A 24,947-nucleotide genomic window follows, 5' to 3' on the forward strand; every position below is an offset into this window, starting at 1 on the left:
ATATCTGAGCCAACTCCCAGGCTGGGAGACGGGCTGTACGAAAATGTGACTAGATCAACAATTAGCAGATTTACAGACCTCAGTGACAGAGGTCACTGTCAGCGTTCCCCAGATAATGCCTCAGAGCTAGCACAGTGTGCCTTAAGCCCCTCTAGTCAAGTGACTCTGCAAGACTGCAACAGTCTGGATAGAGAGCAATATTTTGTACTGTTTATTTAGTCATGCGTCCAACAGTGACAACAGCGATTTGATTCAAGTCCCCCATCAGCAACCTCATCCTTGCTATCACCGCCTGCCGCCACCGTCTCATTAACACAGCTGTGCAGTGCTTGCCAGAGATACACAATCAAATGTACAAAAGAACATGGATAAAAACACATCTCATTAATCTCTATATTGTGTCAGGCCTTCCCTTGTTTCTCTTTCCCTTTTCTCATTTTGCTTTTCCTTCCCTTTCAGATTCTCTCTTCTTTTGCCTGTTTTCTGTCTTTCTCACTTTCTCCTCTCAGCTCTTCTCCATTCACAGACCATCAAAGCGTCCCCCTTCTTCTCTGGTGTTCTTTCACCATCCACTGACCGCACTCAATTGTCTCCTTCTTGCTCCCTCGTTTGGATGGTTTATTCAGCAGTCATCTAAACAACTCATATAAAGCACATGAACTATAGAGCTCCCCATAACGAGTAGCACAAGTACTGCCACTATCATTGTGGAGTAAGGCAAAAGTGAAGTTAATCATGTGCTAAATTAAGTAAAAATCCCTTCAGCAAGCCTCTTTGAGGCTTGCTGAAATCTGGCTCTTCTGGATTTCCAGGACAGCAAGGCCTAAAGACAAAGGTCTTTTGCTGAGAAAAGCTTTCAGGATCTAGACCATAACAGCAGGAGCAGCCCAGGGAGTAGGGTGAGAAGCAACCTTTCAAATAACTGGGCTTCAGATCATTCAGGATATCAGATTGTCGCTAACATCTTGCGTTGCATCCAGAAGAGATTTGTTCTCTCTTTTTCATTCGCCCATCTTGGTTCTCTTCCACTGCTCTCCCATTCCCTTTCTTGGTGTTTACTCTCTATATTAAATTCAAAACACCAGCTGGACCCATGTAGGTGACCCTGGGTGAAATTTACTTAAGTACTGCTTAAGTCATCCTTTGCTTAAGCTATTTAAAATAAGACGTATATGGTGCCCAGGTCTTGTGCTGGGTCTCTGAAGACATGGGCATTTCATACCCAATGAGAAGGCATGGTTCTATCTAACTGTAAATGCCCTGCCGAAGTACTTACCCAAGGGCACCTAACTCCTAGGAATTTTTAGCCCCACTGATGAAGACTGGGACATCTAAAAATAGTTAATAAGAAACGCTGAGCAACGGTTAGCTCTGGCAGCTGAATTTTCCTCTACTCTTAGCATGTTCTCACTTGCTACACAAATTGTGACTGAATAGACCTCATTATGTTGGAGCTGTTGGTTTGTTTTTCAGTTCCATTGAGTGGGTTTTGGACATGGTCACAGCGAAGCTAGGGCTGGGATCTGGATGTCGGGAAAGAGACATTTTTCCTTTGCAAAATTCTCTTGAGCAGGTTTTTTCCTACATATACAAAGAAACCACCTGGGTGTGCAGAACTCAACAGGTCCATTTCAGCCTTTGCTACAGAACTACACCTGGGAACTGTCATACAAGTCCAGAACCTTCAGGAGCTGTCTCCTCCATGACCTTAGAGAACAATACCTCTGCCTTGCAAAACATGTCTTACCCTGAAAACATTCAGGTCTTGATAAGCTATCATTAATATTCCTCTTATTTCCTTTGAAATGGCCTCCCTTGCCTTAAGGCCAAACAGTAGCTCCTGGTCTCACACTGTCAGCAAGAGACTTTGCACAAGTCCATGGCTGGGGACAGGCAGACCACATTTTCTCCTCTAGCACAGGCTTGTAGGATTTCACAGCAAACCTTCAATTATCACAGCACACAACTGTAAAACTTGCTGAACTGGAAACAAACATTCAGCTATTTCTAACCATGCCTTCAATCCCCTTCCTGCCTCTGCCCCCAAAATCATCTTAAATAATATTCTCCTGGAACCTCTGCAGTCTGCAGAGCACAGAGCTAAATTATAAGACACAATGACTAATAAACAATATGAAAACACATATACCTCTATCAGCGCTGAACTGGGAACACAGCTTCTAAGAGAACAGGCCACTGCTACACATTACTCACAGCAAGTACCCAACTGAGAAGGTAGGGCACACAGCACTTCTCAGAGAGCAAGCACATTCTCCTCTTTGTCCTGGTGAGCTAATGTGCATCCTTTAGTCTGTGTGTTTTGGGTCTGCGACTTCCATGGAGCAGTGTATGTTTAGCTGGAGTCATTAAAATGAAAAGCCCTAGTCTGGACTTCACCTGCCTGGAAAAGCTGTTGGAAATAGATAGCAGCAAGAAACTGGTAGGACAAACTCTCACGCCCCATTGAGCCAAATTGTTAGTTTAGTAATTGTGTTTTCTTCTCGCTGAGTGGAAGGCGTCTTTAGCTGCTGTATTTAGACTTGTGGAAAAGGTTGTTGGACCAATCCCCATTCTCCACCTGAACCTGGTGGTTGCCAGCCACAGAAACTCCCTGCAGCTAGGACATTTCACCTTGATCTTTTTGCAGTCAAGCTTTCACTTCTAACAGAGAGAAGATGAGATGGGTAAGAGGCACTATAGGTAGGGCAAATCTGAGGCTATTTCCATCTGCATCCAGGGTGAAATTCCAACCTGTGCAGAGGGTCGGTACAAGACCTCTGCACCACACATGGGCTTGTAATACAAGGCAGCTTTCTTCTGGGAGAGGATTTCTCTTCTAATATATTCACTGGGGAGCAAGGACAATCCACTGAACCATATCCTCATTTCTGAAGATTAGTATAATGGTGCTAAGGATCATCCACTTACTATGCTACTTACTGGACAGTATGAAGGCCTTGGTGTTTTTCTGTCACCATGTGAATGCGCACACATCTGTGCCTGTCCCACTGTCGACACTGGTGAGCATATGCTAATACCAGCTCATCTGTATAGCCTGGAGAGGTTTCCTGCTTGCGCAAACATGCCTACCCATCTTTGAATGCCTGTGTTTACACTTCACAGGCAAGACTATGCAACAGCAACCATAAGACAATCGAGAATTGTTTCTCTGACAGGATTTCTGAAGAGCTCAAAGTGGGAAAAAAAACCCATAATCACAGAAAGACTTAAATGTCCATCTGGGGACTAGGATGAGGAATTGCCCCTCTTTGCACATCAGCTGTGGATGGAAAAGCCCGGCTGTTCCTGATTTGTTCTGGATGGTAAAATAAAGACCACCTGCTCTGGCTGAGAATTGGGGAAATTTGTGAGAACATTCATTATGTATAAGATAGCTGTCCACAGGCAAATTGCCTGCAATCCGTTAAAGGGAGAACTCCCAGGTCCCCTCAGCAGTAGCCTGGCATAGGTCTGTTTCACTGATACGGCAGAAAAATCACTTTAATTTCTAATTAATCTGCTGGTATATAATACCTTTAATTAAAAAACAATTCCACACCCCGTTTGTGAGAGGAGGGAAGCAGCCAGCAATGGAGCAGAAAGACTTGGAATCTTGGCTGCATTTCAGGGCTTGTCCCCTTTAAAGCTGATGGAGCAGGTGAACAAGCAGCCTGCCGATTTTCCACTAGGTACTGAGAGCGGTTTGTCGGCGCAGAGATGACACATGCACTGAAGCCCCCGTAACTCTCCAAGGGATGCTTTGGAGATGAGGGCTGGGATTGTGGATACACAAAAGAGCCATTCCAGCCGACTCATGTCTCGCCTATTCATCGTGGGGGGAGGGTGGAATAAATTCAGGCAGAGTCAAGGGAAAATATAATTGAAAGATGCCCTGGATGGAAATAAAATGGACTTCACTGGACAGAGCATGGAAGAGACTCGGGCAGATCTGCAGGCTGAAAAGCAGAGAGCCTTTCCTTCCTCTTCTAATGTTTCTCTTCCCTCTATTAATAATGAACGCCTGACAGGTGGGACAAATTTACACACTGCTTTCTGAAAAATTAATTCAATGATTATAATTTCAGTCCCAAAGAGATGGAAGAAGCTCAGGCAATTTGGGGGCCTCTGGCATGTTGCTCAAATAGAGGTTTGCATGTAAAGTCTCCCTTATAGATCTAACTCAAAGGGGGAAGATCTGGTAAGGGAAATGTGTTTTTAAGTTAGCCAAGTTTTATTTTTGTGCGAGAAACTATTTCACTTGTGCTTCCCCATCAACCCTTGATTTTTCCAGAGAGAGGAATAACCTTGGGTCTTCCCAGGCATAACCGCTTGTGGCTTTTTACACTGTGCAGTAGACAAGGGAGAATCCCAACATGAAAATTAATGAGTAAATGAGATAACTTGCTTATCCATTTTCAATCTGATTTTAGGCCTACAGAATTTCAGTGTAACAAGTGAAATTTTCTATGACACTATATTTTTAAATTGATGAGAGCACCGGATAGCATCATAAGAGAGAAGTGGCCTCTAGTCTCAAACAGATTATCTTCCCACCAGCTAATGGCCCATCAATGGCAGAGTGACAACCGAAGATTTCTAGGGGAGAGAGGCATGGATCACACAGTATCCATTGGTTAGGCTGGCAACTTTTCCCCACCCCAGAAAAGCAGAGGCCCTGGTGGGACTTCCCCAGGATCTGGAGGAGCTGTGATCGGTCACGTCACTCTCTAGCCTGCCTAGCCCTGTATCAGAGGAATGAGCAGCCCAAGGAATTATGCTTGGTTACCTGCAGTGGACTCCCTAATAATCAACATTGTTACTTTTGTTTATTTTAAAACAAACTTGAGAGAGAAAAATCTCTCAAAGCTCCCAGAGGACTGCAGAACCTAGAAGCTCAGAATAGTTTTCCAGCTTTAGACAGAAGAGTAAGCAGACAGACTCGATTTTCTTTCTTAAGATGCTAAAAAATGGCAGAAATAAAACGGGGAGAAAAAAAAAAGACTGCCTTTCCCATAGTCCTCTGCAAAGATTTAAACCTCTGGGTGAGTGAAAACCCAAGTATGGTTCAAACAGAGAGAAGGCTGCCAACTAATCCAACCCTGGGAAGTTTGGAATACCTCCATTCAGGCATCAGTGTCAGCCTGAGCTAAGGACCGGGAGGAATGCTGGGGCTCAGTGAGGCCAATGGCAGGACATTCTCTGTCATCCACACAAGGGTAGGTGGTGGAAGTGATATTTTTGTTTTTATTCTTATTTTTAGATGAGCTGAAAAGACATTTGAAGCACCCAAATGACTGTAGGAGTAAGAGCTGAACTACTCTCATGCCCAGAAGAGCAGCACTCCGCACAACTTAAAACTTATCTCCCATAGCCAGGTTTGGATGCTGTGTGGACCATGCTACCATGCACTAAAAGTTACTAGTGTGCTCTGACACACTGCTGAACAGCAGACTCCAAATGGCCAGTGATAATAAGGTGATAACAGAATGGATTTGTCAAGGACAAATCGCATCAAACCAACCTTATCGCTTTCTTTGACAGGGTAACAAGCCTTGTGGATAGGGTGGCGGGGGGGTGGGGAAGAGAAGTGGTAGACGTCATATATCTTGACTTTAGTAAAGCTTTTGATGCTGTCTTGCGTGACATTCTCATAAACAAACTAGGGAAATGCAACCTAGATGGAGCTACTATATGGTGGGTGCAAAGCTGGTTGGAAAACCATTCCCAGAGAGTAGTTATCAGAATGGCATAACGACTGGGTACTCGCAGGGATCAGATCTGGGTCCGGTTCTGCTCAATATCTTCATCAATAATTTAGATAATGGCATAGAGAATACACTTATAAAGTTTGCAGACGATACCAAGCTGAGCGAGGTTGCAAGTACTTTGGAGGATAGGATTATAATTCAAAATGATCTGGACAAACTGGAGAAATGGTCTGAAATAAATAGGATGAAATTCAATAAGGATAAATGCAAAGTACTCCACTTAGGAAGGAACAATCAGTTGCACACATACAAAATGAGAAATTACTACCTAGGAAGGAGTACTGCGGAAAGGGATCTGGGGGTCATAGCGGATCACAAGATAAATATGAGTCAACAGTGTAACACTGTTGCAAAAAAAATTGAACATCATTCTAGTATATAATAGCAGGAGTGTTGTAAGAAAAAGACATGAGAAGTTATTCTTCCGCTCTACTCTGCGCTGATTAGGCCTCAACTGGAGTATTGTGTCCAGTTCTGGGCACCACATTTCAGGAAAGATGTGGACAAATTGGAGAAAGTCCAGAGAAGAGCAACAAAAATTATTAAAGGTCTAGAAAACATGACCTATGAGGGAAGATTGAAAAAATTGGGTTTGTTTAGTCTGGAAAAGAGATGATTGAGAGGGGATATGATAAAAGTTTTCAAGTCCAAGTTTTAAGTATCTAAAAGGAGGAGGGAGAAGAATTGTTCTTAACCTCTGAGGATAGGTCAAGATGCAATGGGCTTAAATTGCAGCAAGGGGGGTTTAGATTGGACTGTAGCAGGTGCTTAGCCCGCTCCTGCCCTGAAGGGCTTAAAACAGCCCTGGGGCAAGGTGCTGGCTGGGAGCTCTAAAAGCTGGGCTGATTGGGGAAGCGGCCGCAGCTGGGCCACACCCCAATCAGGCCACAGCTGACCTGTATAAAAAGGCTGTGAGCCCTCTAACTGTAGAGGGAGATGGACCTGAGCGGAGCAGGGCTGGGGAAAGGCAGAGGAGCTGGGGAAGCTCCAGCCTGGAAAGCCCCAGGGTGCGGCCTAGCCGAAGGCCAACGGGGAGGCAGAGGCAGAGGCAGCTGGTCCAAACCCTCCTTGCCAGTGATGAGTGGCTTATACTGCAGTCTGACCCCGGGAATGGGGGCTAGTTGGTGACTGGCTAGCCCACGACTGAGGCAAGGTGCGGATTAGAGGGTTGGGGGTTCCCCAGAGAGGGGAGGCCCTGAGAGAAAGGGGTTCCTACCAGGGGGGCAGCACCCCAGATAACAGGGCACCGGGTCCGGGAGGGACATGGGGGGCCAAGCGGCAGCAGGACACTGGCCTGCAGAGGGCGCTCCAGATGCTGGAAGAGCTAATTCCCAGAAATGACCAGCAGGAGGCGCTGCAGGGGTGAGTCTGCGCACTGCTATATGGACATTAGGAAAAATTTCCCCTCTGAGTGGTTAAGCACTGGAATAAGTTGCCTAGGGAGATTGTGGAATCTGCATCATTGGAGATATTTAAGAGCAGATTAAACAAACAGGGATGGTCTAGATAATACTTAGCCCTGACATGAGTGCAGGGGACTCGACTAGATGACCTCTTGAGGTCCCTTCCAGTCCTATGATTTAGTGTACAGCAAGCTAGGGTACTGTAGGTTTCTGCCCCTGCTTGCCATGCACTAAGTCTCCATGTAGACAAGCCCTAGATTGGAACAGCAATGCCCAAATATGGAGTTCTGCTGAACACTAGAGTCAGCTTTTCAAGACAATGGAGAATTTGCTAAGTCTGTATTTAAAGAGCTCTACCAAACTGTGTATTTTTGGAGAAAACTGGGACCTGTCTGGCTCAGATGCCTCCAGCTGGGTTATGTGTTGTATGTGACACAATACCCGCTGCAACACCACAGAGCACTGGAAACACACACAACCCTGCCTAGTGATGCTTTAAGGTGTAAATGTGCAGAGTGCTGGTTGCTTAGCTTGGCGCACTCACCACTTTTCTCCTGAAGTTGTTGGCTTTTTAAAAATTGCAGAATAGGTGGCCTTTACGTGATGTTTAGTACTCAAGGGATTCTGGGCTGACAGCCCTCAGCACTGTGGTCCTCTAGCCACAGCACAGACTCAGCATCAGTCATGGCAATGCTAGCTTCCCCACAGACTTCCAGCATGGCCAACCCTGCCACTTGCAGGACAGGGTCATTCATTCTCCACTCTCATTCAGTTCAGGCCTCTCTACTGAGACTGCCCATTGTATTGGTGGCTGTTAAATCCCCCTCTCTTTTGAAGGAACCCCAGAACAGGAGACTCCCTACCTTATATCAAGGTTAACGTCAATTATGTGCTACTCACACACACACACACACACACCTTAAAACGTGGCACATTAAGATGGAAACAGACGTGCTGCTCTGCGCAGATGCAAGAGGAAATGGAAATGCTGGAACAAGCAGCTTGGCACAGGCTCTTGGCTGGGCCAAAGGTTTATTCCTGGGATGCTGCTTTCCTGCAGACTAAGGAAAATTAAATTTAGCACTTTGCAAATAAATAGGTTAAGGCTGAAAGGACACTATTTAGGAATTTATTGCTTACAGCAGCTTCAGAGATTATAGATCCATCACAGTCTATTACCTTGCTAGTTACTGTTTCCATTCTGTCTGTCATTCCCTCTTACAGAGTGGTCCTTTCATCAGATCTTTTTCTGTTCCAACACCAAACTGTCATCACACTAATGGAATTACACAAAGAAAAACATCTTTGGGCTTCAGCAACTCTCCTGCCAAAAGCCAAGGACATCTCCCCTGCTTTCCCAGTGCAATGTGATAAAATTCCCCCCATAAGAGAAATAAAAGGAGATGTAACGACCTTATATGAAGTACAACAAAGGACAGCTGTCCTGCGTCTCACTGTGTCTGCAAACTGGCATCTTAACCCTGACCCTCACTCCCCCGCCCAAAGCATCAAGGCTTTACCAGCGGCACACAAACTTCCTCTTACCTCTGCATCCTGCCTCTGCTGAAGGTTCATCACAGCTGCAGGATAAGGACCATAGGTTGTAGAAATGTGAGGAGAAATGCTCATTAAACATAACTCACCACATCCGGTCTGGATTACATGAGTGCAGGGTCACTGAGCTTCCATTCTGCACACAGTAATATCACTTCCTGCCAACATGTAAATATCATCTACACAGAGGTTCCCTCTCCAGATCCAGATGCAGCTTTTCTGACTACATAAAGTGACACAGCTATAAAAGAAAACACTGACTAAGGCTCTACCACAAAGGGCGGCAAACCCCTCACACTGAAGTTGATGTTTATGGCAGTTCCTCCAAACAGGTTCAAATAGACCCAAGCTAACCAGTTACATGGAAGTGCTACCACTAATACTCAAATGATTCAGTTCAACATAGATTAAGAGCACATTATACTGTGCAAACCATTGTTCAGTACACACTGACATATTCCTCCCAAACACAGGCAGGCTCATCTTCTTTAACTAGTAACTGGGGACAACCCCAAAGGATAGTCCTGGGACTTATTAAAGTCTGAAGCCTTTCTCAGCTCTCAGCTTCCCTACTTTCCCCAAGGAGGTGGAAGGAAGTACACATTTTAGTTAAGATGGTTATACAAACAGACTTGACAAGAAATAAGTCCCCGAATTACTTGCCCTAAAGATGCTTTCATGCGGTTGGCAAACAAGAGGCACTGTAGTTCTCAATTCTGCTTATGAAATACAAGGTCCTAAAATAGTGTCAACAGAGAAATCACCTATTCCTACAACTAATCACGCTCAGATAGACCGAAAGAATTACTGAATGCAGATCCTTTGTAAATGCATTTTGGATTGATTCACGTATGAGTCAGTGAAAAGAAGGAAATATGGGAACAGGTTAGTTTTTCTATAATTCCAAAGTACATGTATTAAATCGTATTACACTCTGACACTTATTTCTGTTCCAATTCACCCAAGTTATTTACTGAGATCTTTTACAAATATTTGTAACAATGAAATTTCACAGCATGTTGGTCAGTAACATAGCCTGGGACTCATGTTACTATTATAGCAACCACACTCCACATCCACAAATGCCTCAGAGAACTTAGATAAATTCATGGAGTTTAAAACTAGAGAACTAGATAAATTCATGGAGTTTAAGTCCATTAATGGCTATTAGCGAGGATGGGTAAGCAATGGTGTCCCTAGCCTCTGTTTGTCAGAGGGTGGAGATGGATGACAGGAGAGAGATCACTTGATCATTACCTGTTAGGTTCACTCCTTCTGGGGCCCCTGGCATTGGCCAATGTTGGTAGACAGGATATTGGGCTGGATGGACCTCTGGTTTGACCCAGTGTGACACAAAGAATAATAGGTCCATATGACACACGGACATGGCACACTATAAATTAATCTGAAGAGATAGCACGGTACATTGTGCCTACAATCCCCACGCTGTGAAGTGCGTCGAATCTTGAGGCGTGCCCTGAATGAACACTTGGTGTGCTTCCAACCATCCTCAGCAATCACTGGCATGGAATAAACTGGAGATGCCGGGAAGCAAAGCGGAAAACGCTATGGTATAACAGAGGAGATCACTATTTGGGATTTTTGCTTTTGCTCAGATGGGTTCAGAAAAAGGAAATGCAGGGTAAACCCTGGTTAGGGAAAGGCCGCAGGGGACAGCACCTTTCAGAGAAGCACAAGTTCATATAAACCATGTGCTGGTTGACAGACTTTGAGGCATGGGTTAAATGGGCCCCTTTTCCCAAGTGCAGAATCCAAAGCCCACGGGCTGGTTTATGCAATGTGCTCTAGATCCTTAGAAACCCCGGGTCAATGTAGCAGTATCAGAGTGCCCAACAAAACTCAGGAGATCTGGGCTCCCTTGGAGTGGTATGGCCTCTCTAGGGCTGCCAAAGGGCTGAATGGACAGTGACCATAAAGTACCTTTCCTCCCCAGAACATACACTCCATTCTGATTCTAATTCTCAAGTGCCCCTGCTTGTATTCACCCCAGCTGAGCTGGCTGGCCTTGGGAAAACTGGCCAGAACCCTTGTCATCCAATCCTAATTTATTCTTTATCAGCAGCCAGGAGGAAAGGATGGTGTAAGAGCCACTACCTTCAGGTTATCCTGCAGCTGGCTAAGCTGGCTTTAGGGCCTTTTGGCACAAGCAGAGTGGCTTGCCACTATCCTAACCAAGTCATGGGAGAACCTGTCCTCTTCGCTCTCCCTGTTTCAGGCAGGGATCAATGCATAATGAAGTCCAAATATCTGTTCTTTCTACAGGCCAGTGCTGTTTTGATGCGTTGGCATATTATCTCCAATACACTGTTGCTGGGACAGGTCGGTGCTGTTCCTGCTAACCTCCATTTCCAGGAGAATCTTTCTGTACAGGCAATGTGCAATTTCTCTTTATTCTTAGTTTTTATTGATCACTTATTCTTGTGAATAAGACTATTCCTAAAAGAACATATGTTCAGTCAGAACTACGTGGTTAAGTGAGGTTGGAATAAACAAGGTTTTGTAATAATTGAGCAATATCAAGGTTGTGACAAATCAACAAAAGGAAGAAACTGAGTTCAAGCGTCCACATAGACGGTGGCGTCCTACCCTGTATGTTAATAGCAAACACTTGCTCATTTCCTTCAGTCCAGGACTTGAAGGGCTACCAACACAGCTCCCCTTTAGCACATTCCCCAAAGGAGTCCTTAATGAAATGAGAAATAGTCAGGGAATTTGCAGCTGAGTTGACAATCTGTGGAGATACCCTGGTATCAGAGAACTCGGCTTCCTAAATCAAAGTCTCCTTCTTTTCATTTGAGGCTTTGTACATGAAGAACTGTGAATGAAACAGTGGGGTTATGGTTTGGTGACACGGCTCGGCGTGTTCTGCAAATTCACAACAGCACCAGGGAAAACGAGAAGCAGGCATCAAAAGCTGCTTTTTAAAAACAACCACTTCATGTGTTCTGTAATGAGGTCTTTGTATTCCCCAAACTCGCCGTCTTGGAGTCATCTCCTTTCCTCTCAAGTGAACCGATCACACAAACTCCAACTGAAAACTATCTTTGAAAAGACCAAGGATTTAAAAAAAACGAGTTTGCAGTGAATTTAGTGTTGCTGAAAGGTGCTAGGTAGCCACAGAAAAGAGAGAGCAGCCGGGGCAGCGACCACGCAGGCTTCCTCACAGGGTCCCACCAATGACCCTAAACCCCGAGCGGGATTGAAGGCACCTCTAAGAAGCAGTCTGCCCTGTCTACTCACTGCTAATAAAAGCACTTTGATATCTCTACACTGTTTCCACCTAAAAAGCCACAAGTGCTGTACATTTAATTAAGCTTCTCAACCCCCCACAAAGTAAGTGAATGGTATTTTTCTGCACCCATTTTACAGAAGAGGAGAAAGATGGGTAGATTAAGTGATTAGTCCAAGGTCACAAAGGAAGTTAGTGGCAGAGATGGGAATAGAACGTATGCAGCACTAACACATGCCAGACCTGGGTCGTCACAGAGTTTTAGAGACTTAGGGTGACCACATTTCTCAAAGGGAAAACGGGACACCGTGTGGGCTAGCCTGAGCCCCCTCCTCTGCATGGGGCTGGCCCAAGCCCTGCCGAACCCTCACCCCACGCAAGGCTGGAGCTGGCATCACTGCTCACCCGAAGAAAAAAAAAAAAGGAGGGGGGGAACAGGACAGCCAGAATACGGCTTAAAATAGGGACTGTCCCAGCCAAAACATGATGTCTGGTCACCCTGTACAGAGCACCCCGCTCAAGCACAATACTGAATAGATACAGACACTGTTCTCTGCTGAGACAGCTAGCCAAGGTGGGTGGATACAGTTATGGTGGTGGCTTGCATGTGGTGAACTAGACTGTGACCACATTTTCATATAGGAATAAAGACCGGTTGGCAGGAAAAGAGCACTCATCAGGACAGACTATGCTTCTTTCAAACTTATAATTCACATGACGGCAGCTCAGCTCCTGGGACTCCCTGGCCTGGCCTGCAGACTTTGTTGTTGTCACAGGATCACAAAGGGTACGTCTCACTTGGAGCGGGGGGTGAGAGACACACCTCTGACAGAGCTAGCCACCCTACAAACAGTGTAGCTGCGGCGGCATAAAGTGCTAGCCACCCCAAGTGCATGCCTAGCATCTCAGGTGGGTACATACTCAGGGCAGCTATTCCCTCCTGCAGTTCTGGCTGTCGAGGCTACACTCTGTTTTTAGCGTGCTAGTTTGAACAGAGCTAGCACCGGTATGTCTTCTCGAGCCGGGGATCACACCCCAAAAGTCTCAAATGCCCCTGCACCTATGCAGGCCCCCATGCCAGTCTTTGCTGCTCTGGTGTAGCGTTCTCCCAACGCTTGTCCATTCAGTATAGCCTTCCACCCTGGGGAACAACTGCCACAGTTGCCTGTGATGCTCCCCAGTCACAATGCTCCCCACCTCTCCCATCGTAGCCCATTTCACTAAATAAGAGACATTTTAATGAGAAAATGGAGATGGGGGCGGGGGAGGAGGGGAAGAATCAGACTCGTGCAAAGGACTGGCAAGTTGGTAATTAGGTTAATTACTGTTATGCCAGGAGTGGAGGAGACAGATGCTGAACAAGGCAGGGGTCCTTCAGCTGGGCCGGCTGATGTCTGCAGCGCTCACTCGCACAGATGAGGCCAACGGAAGTGTCACAAATTGTGCTTGGACGGCTGCAGTCAGGCTGAGCAGAGAACATACAGGGACAACCTCAAGGCTGCCCAGTTTTTACTGGTTCATCTGTTGAGAGAGACAGAGAGAATCCAGCCTGAGGAGAGCATGGAGGGAGGGGACGAGCTCATGTTAACTACTTGGCAGAGCTCCTTGGCGAGGTCTCCAGATGCCCAAGGAAATCCATGATGCAACCACAATCCCATCTGTGAGCTCCTGCCATCATGGCCTGAATAAGCATGGGGCAGGGCACTTGGGAAAGCAGCTCCATGGCTAACAGCAAAGATTACAGAGCAAACACAGAGACAGAGCACGCTGAGTGACTCCACATTAACGACCTAGTTCTCACATCTCCCCCTGAAAATGGCTTTCAGCTTTTAAAGCCAAAGGCTGTGTAACTGGATCAGTACTTAAGCATGACAGCCATTTCCTACATGGAGAGACAAACCTGAATGTGTCTCCATTCTCCCCTGGATTAAACCGTAAAGTAAAATGCAAGTCCTTCAGAAAACCTCACTCATCCCCTTCTCTTCTCAGTAGGCACAGACTCAGTCACTGAGACCTGGAAGAATTCTAGGTCAACTATCACTGACTACCAGCCTAGTGGGGTTTCTTTCCACCCTCTGCCATGATAAAGAGTGATGGGGAGGGTATTCTTCACTGACTCCCTTAGACCAGACACTATACCAGATCGAAGGGTGACTGGGGCTTGTGGTTCCTGAGAGCTCTATGCTGAACGGGCTTTATTTCTGTTGGTTTCTCCTTTGGATTCTGCTATTCTTGAGGTGATGAGACTAGTTTAAAAGGGAAAAAAAAATACACACTTAAGACTCAGTCAGGAGGAAGGGAAATTATTTCAGGAAGAAACACATGCAGTCAGATCGAGATTGGGGCAGGAACTGGAGCACACAGTGACTGGAGTAAGATGAAGACAGGGGCAAGAATTAAAGCAATGTACCAATGTGGAATGAAGGCAGGTATGGGGGATGCCGCATAGGTTTAAATACACTATTTACTCATATAACCCCAACAGACTGATTGCTATATCCTGTTTTAGAGCTGTTGATTTCAGAGACCACAAAAATTCCTGGCTGACCTTTGCTGCAATTCTAATGCAGCAGATTTGGCATTAACGCATCACGCTCACACACAAATGGCGTGTGCCTCCTGGAGCGGAGGAGAAACTAAATCCTCAGAAACCACACAGGGAAATTGAAAAACAAAATATAAAAATAAAATAACGTGTAATTAACAAGAATGAGGAGTTAATAGAGGCCTGCAATCTCTAATCAATCTCTCTCTGCCTGTCCTGCTCCACCGATGAGCACCACTGCTATTTTTGATTGTGTGTGCAAGAGCGCGAGACGGCTGCTGGAAGAACAGCACTCTATCAAAACTGTGACTTCTTTTCACTCTTGAGACTCACCCAGGAGAGAGGAGGAGGGGAAAGAGAGAGATGCAAAAAGAAAGGAACAGCTGGGGACATGCTACTGAAGGACACTTATTGGTGAGTTCAAAGTGGAGGTAATTGATCTTGCAAGCATGCTAAGCACATGTACACAGCCCCAGAGCTTCCACACCACTGACAACTCGCGTCACCCACCTATAACGAGCAAGCACAACACTCAGAGAGGAAGGGCAGATGGGGAAAAACAATCCACTTATTACACTGCTCATCTTGAGACATATACAGTAATTATGGAGGGGCCCTAGCTACTCTACAGTTAAGGCTGCATTGAGATTTCTACTTAAAGAAGGATTAAAACTGTCTATTTCACACATAAATGGTTGCATTTTGTCTCCCACTTTAACCCACTACTTTTTCCTAGGCTAGTTGAAATTTCTACTCTAATTTCTAGGTCAAAGACTAAATAACTTTGCCAGAGGAAATATTTAAAAACGAGCCCTTTTTGAAACATCCCCTGAATTCTAATGTTTTTCTGGATCCCTCTAGCTAACCCATGAGAGTCACACTGACTCCACACACATTCTGGTAGCAGCTCAGACATAGGGCAGCTTTTCATGGTATGTAACTTAACCGCAAGATTATTCTTCTCATTCACTATAACCTCATTTAGTTCCAAAGCTGACAATGCTACTACTGCTCACTGAGGGTGCGCAGCCTGCTTCCCTTAGTCCATTTAGTCCTACAGGGGCACCGCACCACTCCTAACTCTGGGGACACCAAAAAGGCAGGCTAGGCCAGCAGGTGGCATGGAGGGGGTGAGTGGGGGTTTGGGGGTTCAGGAAGAGAAGCTGGGCTGTCATGGGGCGAGTGGGCCGTGAGGGATGGCAAAGTGGCAGGAAGCAGCAACTCTGTTCGCCATTTCATTTTTAGACATAGAACAGCTAATTTAGGTCATTTTCTGAGGTTTTTATGCTGCTCTCTGGTCTGTAACATGGCATATCTACATAGTATTGCACACAGGATGCATGAGGGTGCGATATAAAGGTTTTATTAGCACTCTCTGGGAATTAGGGTGACCAGATGTCCCGATTTTATAGGGACAGTCCCGATTTTTGGGTCTTTTTCTTACATAGGCTCCTATTACCCCCCACCCCCGTCCCGATTTTTCACACTTGCTGTCTGGTCACCCTACTGGGAATGCACAGCTCACTCATGGCTTCTCCATTCAATACTCACAAGTCCACATTTGCTATGAATCATGTCTCCTATCTTACTATTGGTTATTTTAATACTTTTAGATTGTTTTATGTTTTGGCTTTGTAACACGTGCGTCCCTGCAAAGGGACTATTTCAATTTGCATGGAATGTTGTACCCTGTGAAGGTAATAGAAACAAAAACAATCAATAAGACTTTATGTGAACTACCTAGGCTATCAACACTGTTCATCCTCCTGATGGAAATTTTCATCACACATGGGAAAATCCCTTTATTGCATGCACGTCAGAATTCACATGCATTTTGAGAGAGGAAAAGGGATGAGAATTTAGCATTAAGCACTATTGGGAAGGGGACTGATTCTGCTTACAGTTGTCAAATCTCTAAATCAATCAACCAGCCTTAAATGCTATAAGCAGTAAGCAAAGGAGGGGAAACTCTCAGAGAAGGGAGCTGGAGGGGCAATGATTACCACAGACAGAACGGAAGTAAAGGTCAGCAAAACAAGTTTCTGTTAAGTTACCTATAGCTGCTCCCTGTGTCCAGTCCTTAGCAGCACCATAACAGCTACACTTCAACAGTCCACACTGACAATTAGCATACAGCCTGTGTCTGGCCTTACTGACTGCCCTTCTTCCATCAAAGAGCCTCCAAAGTGCAGTGACTTTTATTCTTTCCACCCCCTTCACTCTGCTTCAGTAAATAAAAGTAAACCACATGAGAAGCCAGCTTTAGCTCTTCAGATTGCCAGGAAGTTTTGTAGGGCTGGCGGCTTTTTATGCATCTGCAAATCCAGTCCTTTAAATAACGACTTAAACAAGTGTGGTTCAAAGAAGTTGCTGGTTTTATATTACTCCATGAAACCCACTCCACCTGGACTCGAAGAAAGGTTTTATTTGCAGCGAGCAGTGCCAGCCCCATGCTGTCTAGCATTCTTCTCATACGAAGTCACAATGCTTCCATTTTTATTTTCTCTCGAAAATCTTGGGGAGTCGCCTTTTAAACCCATAAAAGCTCCATCTCGGGGATGCTTCCCAATGAATCATTATGGGGAGCTGTGCTCGCTTATGATAAGTTTGGCAGCAAAGAACATCATAACTAAGAGGTGGAACCAGGTAGAGCTCCCCATCCTAGAGGATTAGACTCTGAGGATATGGAAAATAAGGGAGAATGAGAAACTGATAGGCTGATATTTACCAGATCAGGAACGTAACCTCACTGTGATAATGAAAAAAATTAGAGAGATTTTAACTTGCTTGTCAACAAAATAGGGCCCAAATAATTAATACAAGGATTATTAGGTAATTTGGTCTGGCCTTTTTTGAGCAAGCAGAGAACCTGAAACCATCAAGGTTTCTCAACACTGTCAAATTTCACATAGGAATATGGAAATTGTCATACTGGATCAGCCCAGTGGCCCATCTAGCCCAGTACCCCATCAACAGCGGTAGCCAGGGCCAGATGCTTCAGAAGACGATGCAAGAAATGGTGTAGCAGACAATTTTGGACGTTTTGCCTAACCTCCTCAGTTAGGGAATGGCTTTATGCCCTGAAGCAAAGGGGTTTATATAGCCCTTTTTCTTACCTAATGTAAAGACTGATGTTCTCATTTGGGCTGCATAAATGTCTAATACTTTTCTAACTCTCCCTGAGCTCTTGGCTTGTAGCAGTGGGTTCCACTGTGTAAGAAAGGATTTCCTGTCATCAGTTTTAAATGTATTGCCTTTCAGCTTCTTTTGATAGTCCCATGCTCTTACCTAATACAGAAAGGGTAAATAAAGGCCCCCAATTTATCTTCTCTGTACCATTCGTTCCTGCGTGCGCCTCTCAGACCACTCTGACTCATCACTTCTCTAAACAATCCGAAAATCTTTTCAATCTCTCTTCATACCGAAGCCTTTTTTTTGCCTCTAACAATTTCCCCTGCTGTTTTCTCCCTGTTCCCACTGCTTGTTTAGAATCCACCCCGCGAACAGGGTAAACAGCATGATATATATATGTGCTCAATTAAGCTATAGTGACCCACCCTTCGGCTTAATAAAAATTCAACTAAGCTTACTCTTGGCAGTTTCTCTTGGTTATTTAATATTTGTTTAGAAATAGGCATCAGATATAACAGATTTGTTATATAGAAATTGATTAGTGCAGGAAAAATGAAGGCAGTAAGTAAACTAAGTGCAGCCCGTGTAGCTCTTGTTGGGCTGCCTGGACTAGAGCTATATTACAGGCAGAAAGCAAAGAATATGCATTACAAACGAAAGTATCTAATGAACCAGCGACAGTGACAGAATATGAAACTGCCAAGTAACCCAATAATTATAATGCATTACCTTCTGCAAAATCATCTGAAACTAAACTACTGGTAAGGAGTCTGTACATGACTTTTCATAGCATTTAATTAAAGAGAGAGAGAGAGGGCTGTGAAGTCTGAGATGCTCCAGCCTATGTGCGCACACATGCAGGGGTTCTGAAAATCATTGTAACATCCTTCATCTTGATGAGCTCATCTGTTGTGTCTATAGGGATCTCCAATATGCATTGATAAAAAATTCATTGGAATTCAGTGTTCATTTATGGACCGTCTCTTATTCTCATAGCGAGTCATTCTGAATTAACACGTTCACGGCTGCTCTAACACATACCTCAGCAGCCACTTTCTACATCATGAACTGATTGGAAAGTTACAGCATACAAGCCAGTGTGGCCAACCGCAACGGAGGAAAATTCTGCCTGGAAATACCTCACACATCATTCTGCTATGAAGGGGTTACATCCATTACAGTAGCTACTCTTGCATAGCTGACTCCTCAAGTTTCAATGAAAATTAAATGCCACCAGCTGTATTACTGAAACGTGCCCTAAAGTTTACAGACAAGCTGCAGAAGCTTGTAAAGTGTGAAGGGACTTGTTTGGTCCTAATTATATAGAACCTGCACCATAAATTGCCTGAGTGAAATAAATACAAACAGTGTTTCCTGCTTTGTGACCTCTCCAGCTTAATGCAATGCACACAAACACCCACAGTCAGTTACAGCTCAGAGATTCTACAGCATAAACTTACAACCCCACTGAGAAGCCATAATCAGGATCCAAGCCTTATTGTGTATCTGGGCATCAGCAGTCTGTACTCACCCAAGAAAGAATTTGATGTATATATTTTGCTCTTAATCTGAATAATAGATTTTGGGGATGCAACTGGTTAAGACATGAGAAACATTCCAAGATTTTATTGCGGGGCTTCTGTTGTCACAGGAATTTCAAATCTGCTCTTCTTATACAATGGCAACCCATTCCTCATCTTTGGGACGTGAGGTACAACATGCAAGGGAAGCCCTATAAATCAATCAACCGTTCTGGGAGACTGTTCTGGAAGGGTGCCTCCTGAAAATGGTGGAGGCTCTAAACTTCTCCTGCCATGTCCGGTGACATCCAATTTAGTTCTACGGAAACACTTGGGAATGAAGCCGTAAGTGAAGAAAGTAAAGCAAGATCAGTATTTAGCGATAAGAGTCTCTGCTCACTTAGTATTTTCCAACAACTGGCCAGTTTATTTTGGCACGGCGTGAAGAAGAATTTGGAGGTAAATGAATGAGGACACTGGGTCGCTATAATTCAGGTGGGCAATGTGCAATCTTCCCATACACCGTTTGCTAATGCACTCAGCCCTGACCTGCCTGTAACATCTCTGCTAGTAAGCCATTGCCCTCTTTACAGAAAACGCTGTTAGCTGTACCAAATTATATGGTGCTGGGTATAATGTGGTCAAAGACATTAGGAGCCGGGATGAGCCATATTCATTTAATTTATGACAAGGCATGTTTGAACATAGGATTCCAGAGGTGTTAAGGTTATTATATGAATTCATTGCTCCGTCTTAGCTGCCAACTGTTCTCTGGAAGGGGTGAAGGTGTCCTCAGGGATCTGATGCATGTGAAGTGCCTTCCAGCCAAGGAGGGTGGGACATGGCTGCTCCTTGGTTGTCCAAGGATAGTTTCTCCAAAGTGATACAAGATGCTGCTTCTTCCTAGAGGCAGAGTGTTCTCCTTCTGCAGCTTCTCTTCCCCAGCTGGTCCAGGACAAAATCAGAAGCCGTGAGGCCAAGCATCTTACTGTTGCTAGGCCTCATCCTAGTTCCTACCCAGGTTCCTCACTTCTGTCTTCATTTTCACTGTTAATGCCTTGTGACTGGTGGGTTTTGTTTCGGAGCTCCAATGTATAGTGACAGGAAAATATTAATCTCATGACCAAACAAAATAAGACTCGGGCCCTGCACACACTGGCCTGAAGTCTGCTGAAGCTGAATCCTTGCAAGTTTTGCTTGCACCTCCTCCTCCCTTACTGAATTTCTCCAGCATCCTCTTCCTTCCCGTAAACAAGACACATGCCTTCATGGGAGTGGATATGATTTTATGTGCTAAGTGCAGTTGCCATGGGATGGGGGGAAGTGCTCCTCTGTAAAACTCTCTGACCTCCCGGGTCTAGGATGTGTTAGTGCTGCCTACTTTCTATAAGGGAGAAAGCGCTCCCGCTTGCACTGTAAACTTAGGCTGTTAACACTTGCTGTGATGGGCAAGGCGCTCTCACCAACACTGAGACACTAGGGGAGATGTGGGCTGCTTTTCATGATTTGTTTTTAATTATATCACTTCATGATTTAGAACAGAATGACAAAAAATAGCAGTAAGAGTCTTATGCATCGTGATAGGAGGAGCATGAAGATTTGGATGCAGGCGTTTTACTGTATGTTCAAATAAAACCCATGGTATTAAACCAGTGTAAGGGTGTAACTAAATTGTTTGATGCTTTTGACGACACACCTCAGCTATCTAATATAGCGACCCAAGACTGCTGCCTATGAGATAACAGTCTCATCTGGAAGACAGTATCCAAAGCTTAGACATATAGCCAGATCACTATGGCACTTCCCATCAAAGGGCATCAGAATGTTATATTACTTATTTGTGCTATAGATGTCATGGCACTTCCCAGAAACAGAGATGAGTCTCTGCCCTAGAGATTTCAATGTAAGACAAGACAAGAAGAGGAGATGACAACACGGGGGCAGGCAGGAGGATGAAAAGCATAAGAAGGCTTTGCCTTTGCATGGTGGAGTCCTGCATGCACCCCGTGTGCTATATCGCTTTGAGTTTTCTCAAAATACATTTATCTGGGCTTGCAAACGAGTGGCCTCCTTCCAGGTGCCCTCTCGGGGCCTCAGGGCAGCCTCACAAGTGGACCCTCTACTCAGTTTCCCTCTTGGGTAATCCAATGGACTCCGCTTCAGGCACTTACTTAAAAAATACTGCTACGGGGGTCAGTTTATTACAACAACCTTGTACAAAGTCTACAATAAAAATCCCAAACCATAGTCCCTATCATCCACGTGCATATAGTCCTTGTTCTCACCATGGCCTAGTGTCTTCTGTCATGGTTAGGCTCCTTATACGTCCTCTTCCGTCACTCTGCCAAGACAGCAACCACCTCAGACCTTCTTTCTGGGGTGCAATCTCACTCTTCCCAATAGGAATGCCCACAGTCTCTGTGCTAGGAGAATCCTTGCCAGGGGAGGATCACTCTCTCCCCCTGGCCCTCTTACTGGTCCTTGGGTGCAGCTCTTCAGCAAGAAGGTGACTATGGATGAGCCCCTCTCCTGCTCTCCCTTCCTTCAGTCCTCTGTGTTGCTTGGTTCCAGCTCTTCAGCTTGGAACCAGCAGGTATCTCTCTCTGCTGATCCTCCTGCTTTCAGCCTTCTCCAGCCATCTGCCCCAGCTCTATGGCTTGGAGACTGTAGCCAGCAGACCCCTCTTGCCACTCTCCTGCCTTCAGCCTTCTCCCAAGAACCATATTCCGTCTCTGGCAGGTCTCATCTCCTGCCCCGCTCCTGTCTAACTTCTGACTGACCTTTTATAGCCCCCAGGTGCTGTCCCACCCTCTTAACTGGCACAACTGGGAGCATTGGACTAGAACAGGAGAACTGAGACCAGTTTCATGTAATGAGCCAGCTATCCTGTTACAAGGCTACAGTTTATAAGACTCCTTAAAGAAGTGACTTTTAGGACTGTAAGGAGAAAAGGATGCGATGAAGAGTGTGGTGTGGTGGAAGACCACGTCATAAACAATTTCCATTGGAAAGCACTACAAAATAACCTTCTATTAACCTAGAATGTATAAACAGCCCTCAGTGCCTATGTCTATTCCCCACCACTCCCTTCTTGCCAGAAAACTGCTCAGCCAGTTCAAACCAGCTAATTAAAAAATCCTCAGTACTCCAGCAGTTCATAAAGATTTGTAAAAGGGGAACAACGTATACAGAAACTTATTTCTGTAGCTGGCTTTGGCAGCTGGTTTTACATTCCAACTAATCTTGGGTAAATAAATGGCACGTAAATGGCTTGTTGATGTCTGAACTAACAACCCTCTCGCTCATCTTCTGTAACTAAGATTTTCTTCTGTTGAGCTCTGACACATTCAATGCTTTAGTAATTCCACATTGTCAGAATGTCCCTCAAGCACTGGATATTGCAACTAAACCCAGGAGAAAGCTCCACTTGAAACAATAGCCTGAAATGTTGGAGCAGATGAATAAATGAGGCCCTGGCCTGGGTAACAGAATCATAGAATTGTAGAGCTAGCAGGAAGAGATGTTCAGAGGTCATTTAGTCCTCTCCCCACACTGACGCAGGATCAAGCATAAAGAGTAAACTGCTAAACACACATCCTTCTGGCCAGGTTAGAGGATATGAAGATGTGGCACATCTCTCTGATGGTAGAAAATGGTGAGTTCTGAGGCTAGCTTCCTGGAGCATCATGCATAGATATATTCTCCTTTCCTTTCAACTGATGTAACTCTACTGACTTTGATTGAGGGCTGGGCTACATTGAAAACATACATTGGCATAGCTACGTCTCTCAAAACCCATTCTCTCCTCCTCCCCCCCCCGCCCACCAAGAGACCTAGCTTTGCTGACCTAACCCCTGTGTAGACAGTGCTAAGCTGACGGGAGAGTTTTTCCAACCACCTACCTGCCACCTCCAGGGGAGGCAAATTAATCACAGCAAAGGGGGGAATTCTTTTGTCGCTGTAATGAACGTCAACACTGCAGTGCTACAGTGCAGCAGCTGTGCCGCTATAGCATTTTAAGTATAGACATAGCCTAAATTACTCCCAATTTACTCTGGTATACGTGAGAGGAAGAATTAGACCCAAAGTCTTCTCACAGAATTCTTTAAAAGGAGGAACCATCTCCACTCTCATTGTATTCAAATACAGGAGGCAGTCAAAGAGGAACAGTCAAAGAGGAGCTACTAACTTGACATTTCTCAGCAATTAGAATGGAGAGAGCATTCTGGCATGCTGATCACAATTACCCACAAAGAGTCAGGTGGGGTGGGGGAAATACAGGCCTACCTTAAAGAGCAAGCAGTCCCCTTGGTGCTCAGCATAAATGGAGGTGAGCCGGTACTGGTTCTCAGTAGTAATGTCAATCTGGTATCCTGTCAGTGTGTAGCACACCTTGCGAAACTCCTGGATCTTGGTCTGGAAAACCTCTTTCAGCCGTTGGTTTTTCAGTTCTGCACTCTCCACTTGCTTCTTCAGCTCTAGGAAAGGGAGGACAGCAAAAAAAGGGTATCTTGGTATAAGTTACATTAGCACAAAATGGATCTTGCATTGTAATTAGGGTGTCAGCCAAGCCAAATGAGATGAAAGGGTTACTCAAAGAACAAGCAAGCAAGGTATGAGAAATCAGGAGCTGAGAGGCCCTCTCCCAGCTCAGGAAGGATGATATGGGGCTGAGCTATGTACTTTAGGGTCATTAGAAAAAGTTAAATTGGGATCTGAGAGACAGACCATTTTTCGTAGGGGTGGGGTGGGTTTGCTGGGTTTACCTTTTAGCAATGAGCTACAAAAATTCAAAGATATACCGTACTCTCCCCTCCTCTGTTCTTATTTCCTTTACAGATCCCAAGACAACTATTTAAGTTTCGGAGAGGCAGGACAGTAGAAAAGCTGTTATTCTTTAGTCAGTTGCAGATACAACTGTACAGAAATGTGTCTGGAGGAAGTCAGTAATAGGGGAAATCTTTTCCAGTGCACACCTGACTTGACTGTAAGTGCTTTGATCTCAAATTGTCAAACTGTCTAGCAATCCCTTAAGATTTGTGGAAGGGGGTTTTATTGTTACAAAATGCCTGAAGAACACCATTGTCTCTTCCAGTTTGCTGCCTTAACTGGACTAGTCTCTGGAAAAGAGGCCCGTAGGGGCTGTCTGCCACTCACCCATGTATTTTAATACTCCAAAGAGAGCTGCTACCGCTGTGAATCCTTCAAGAGCATACATAACAATTACCAAGAATCTTTCACCAAAGGTGTCTTCTGAGTAACTAAACCTCAATTTATCCCCCATTAATTGCAGGAATTGGCTTTACTTAAATATACACTGGAGACGCTTTCCAAGTCAGCCTGTTGTATCAACACTGCGGTCCAGGGTTAAGAAAAGGCTCATGCTTTTTAACAACAAACCAATAGACTCATTCAAAAAGCTCCTGCCTTCTCTTTGACACTGATGTTCAGAAATCACAGCTTAGGAAGGACCAAGGTGTACCCAAGGTTCACCTGAACCTCAGATCATCTGCAGACACCTCGTCCGGCTTCAGCGTCCCCTTATATTCTACAGTGTTTCATTAAAGCATTTCAGGTGGGCCAAAAGGGTCTACATTAGGACAGCTCAGGAAAGTTCAGACAAACTAACATTTAAAGTGGATTAGTTAAACCAGGGCTTTGGAGTCTGGAGCAGCTCCAGAGCAGTGGAGCTGCAGGTTTTTGCCTGGAGCTGGAGCGGAGCCGGAGCACAGCTCTAAAGCCCTGAAATCTGCATTAAATCCCTGTGTGGACACA

General features: G+C 45.0%; 1 protein-coding gene across 4 annotated transcripts in view; it reads right to left on the reverse strand.

The window, feature by feature from the left end:
- The window catches only part of MAD1L1 (mitotic arrest deficient 1 like 1), a 526,727-nt gene that overhangs the window by 101,451 nt on the left and 400,329 nt on the right, over positions 1-24,947 (reverse strand). For all 4 annotated transcript variants that reach the window (XM_054042929.1, XM_054042931.1, XM_054042928.1 and 1 more), the window contains one exon: positions 23,460-23,650. In XM_054042929.1, coding sequence (XP_053898904.1) covers positions 23,460-23,650 — 191 coding nt within the window. The remainder of the gene's footprint in view (positions 1-23,459; positions 23,651-24,947) is intronic.

Source organism: Malaclemys terrapin, chromosome 10, assembly GCF_027887155.1.
Source record: "Malaclemys terrapin pileata isolate rMalTer1 chromosome 10, rMalTer1.hap1, whole genome shotgun sequence".
In the NCBI taxonomy this organism is placed as follows: domain Eukaryota; kingdom Metazoa; phylum Chordata; order Testudines; family Emydidae; genus Malaclemys; species Malaclemys terrapin.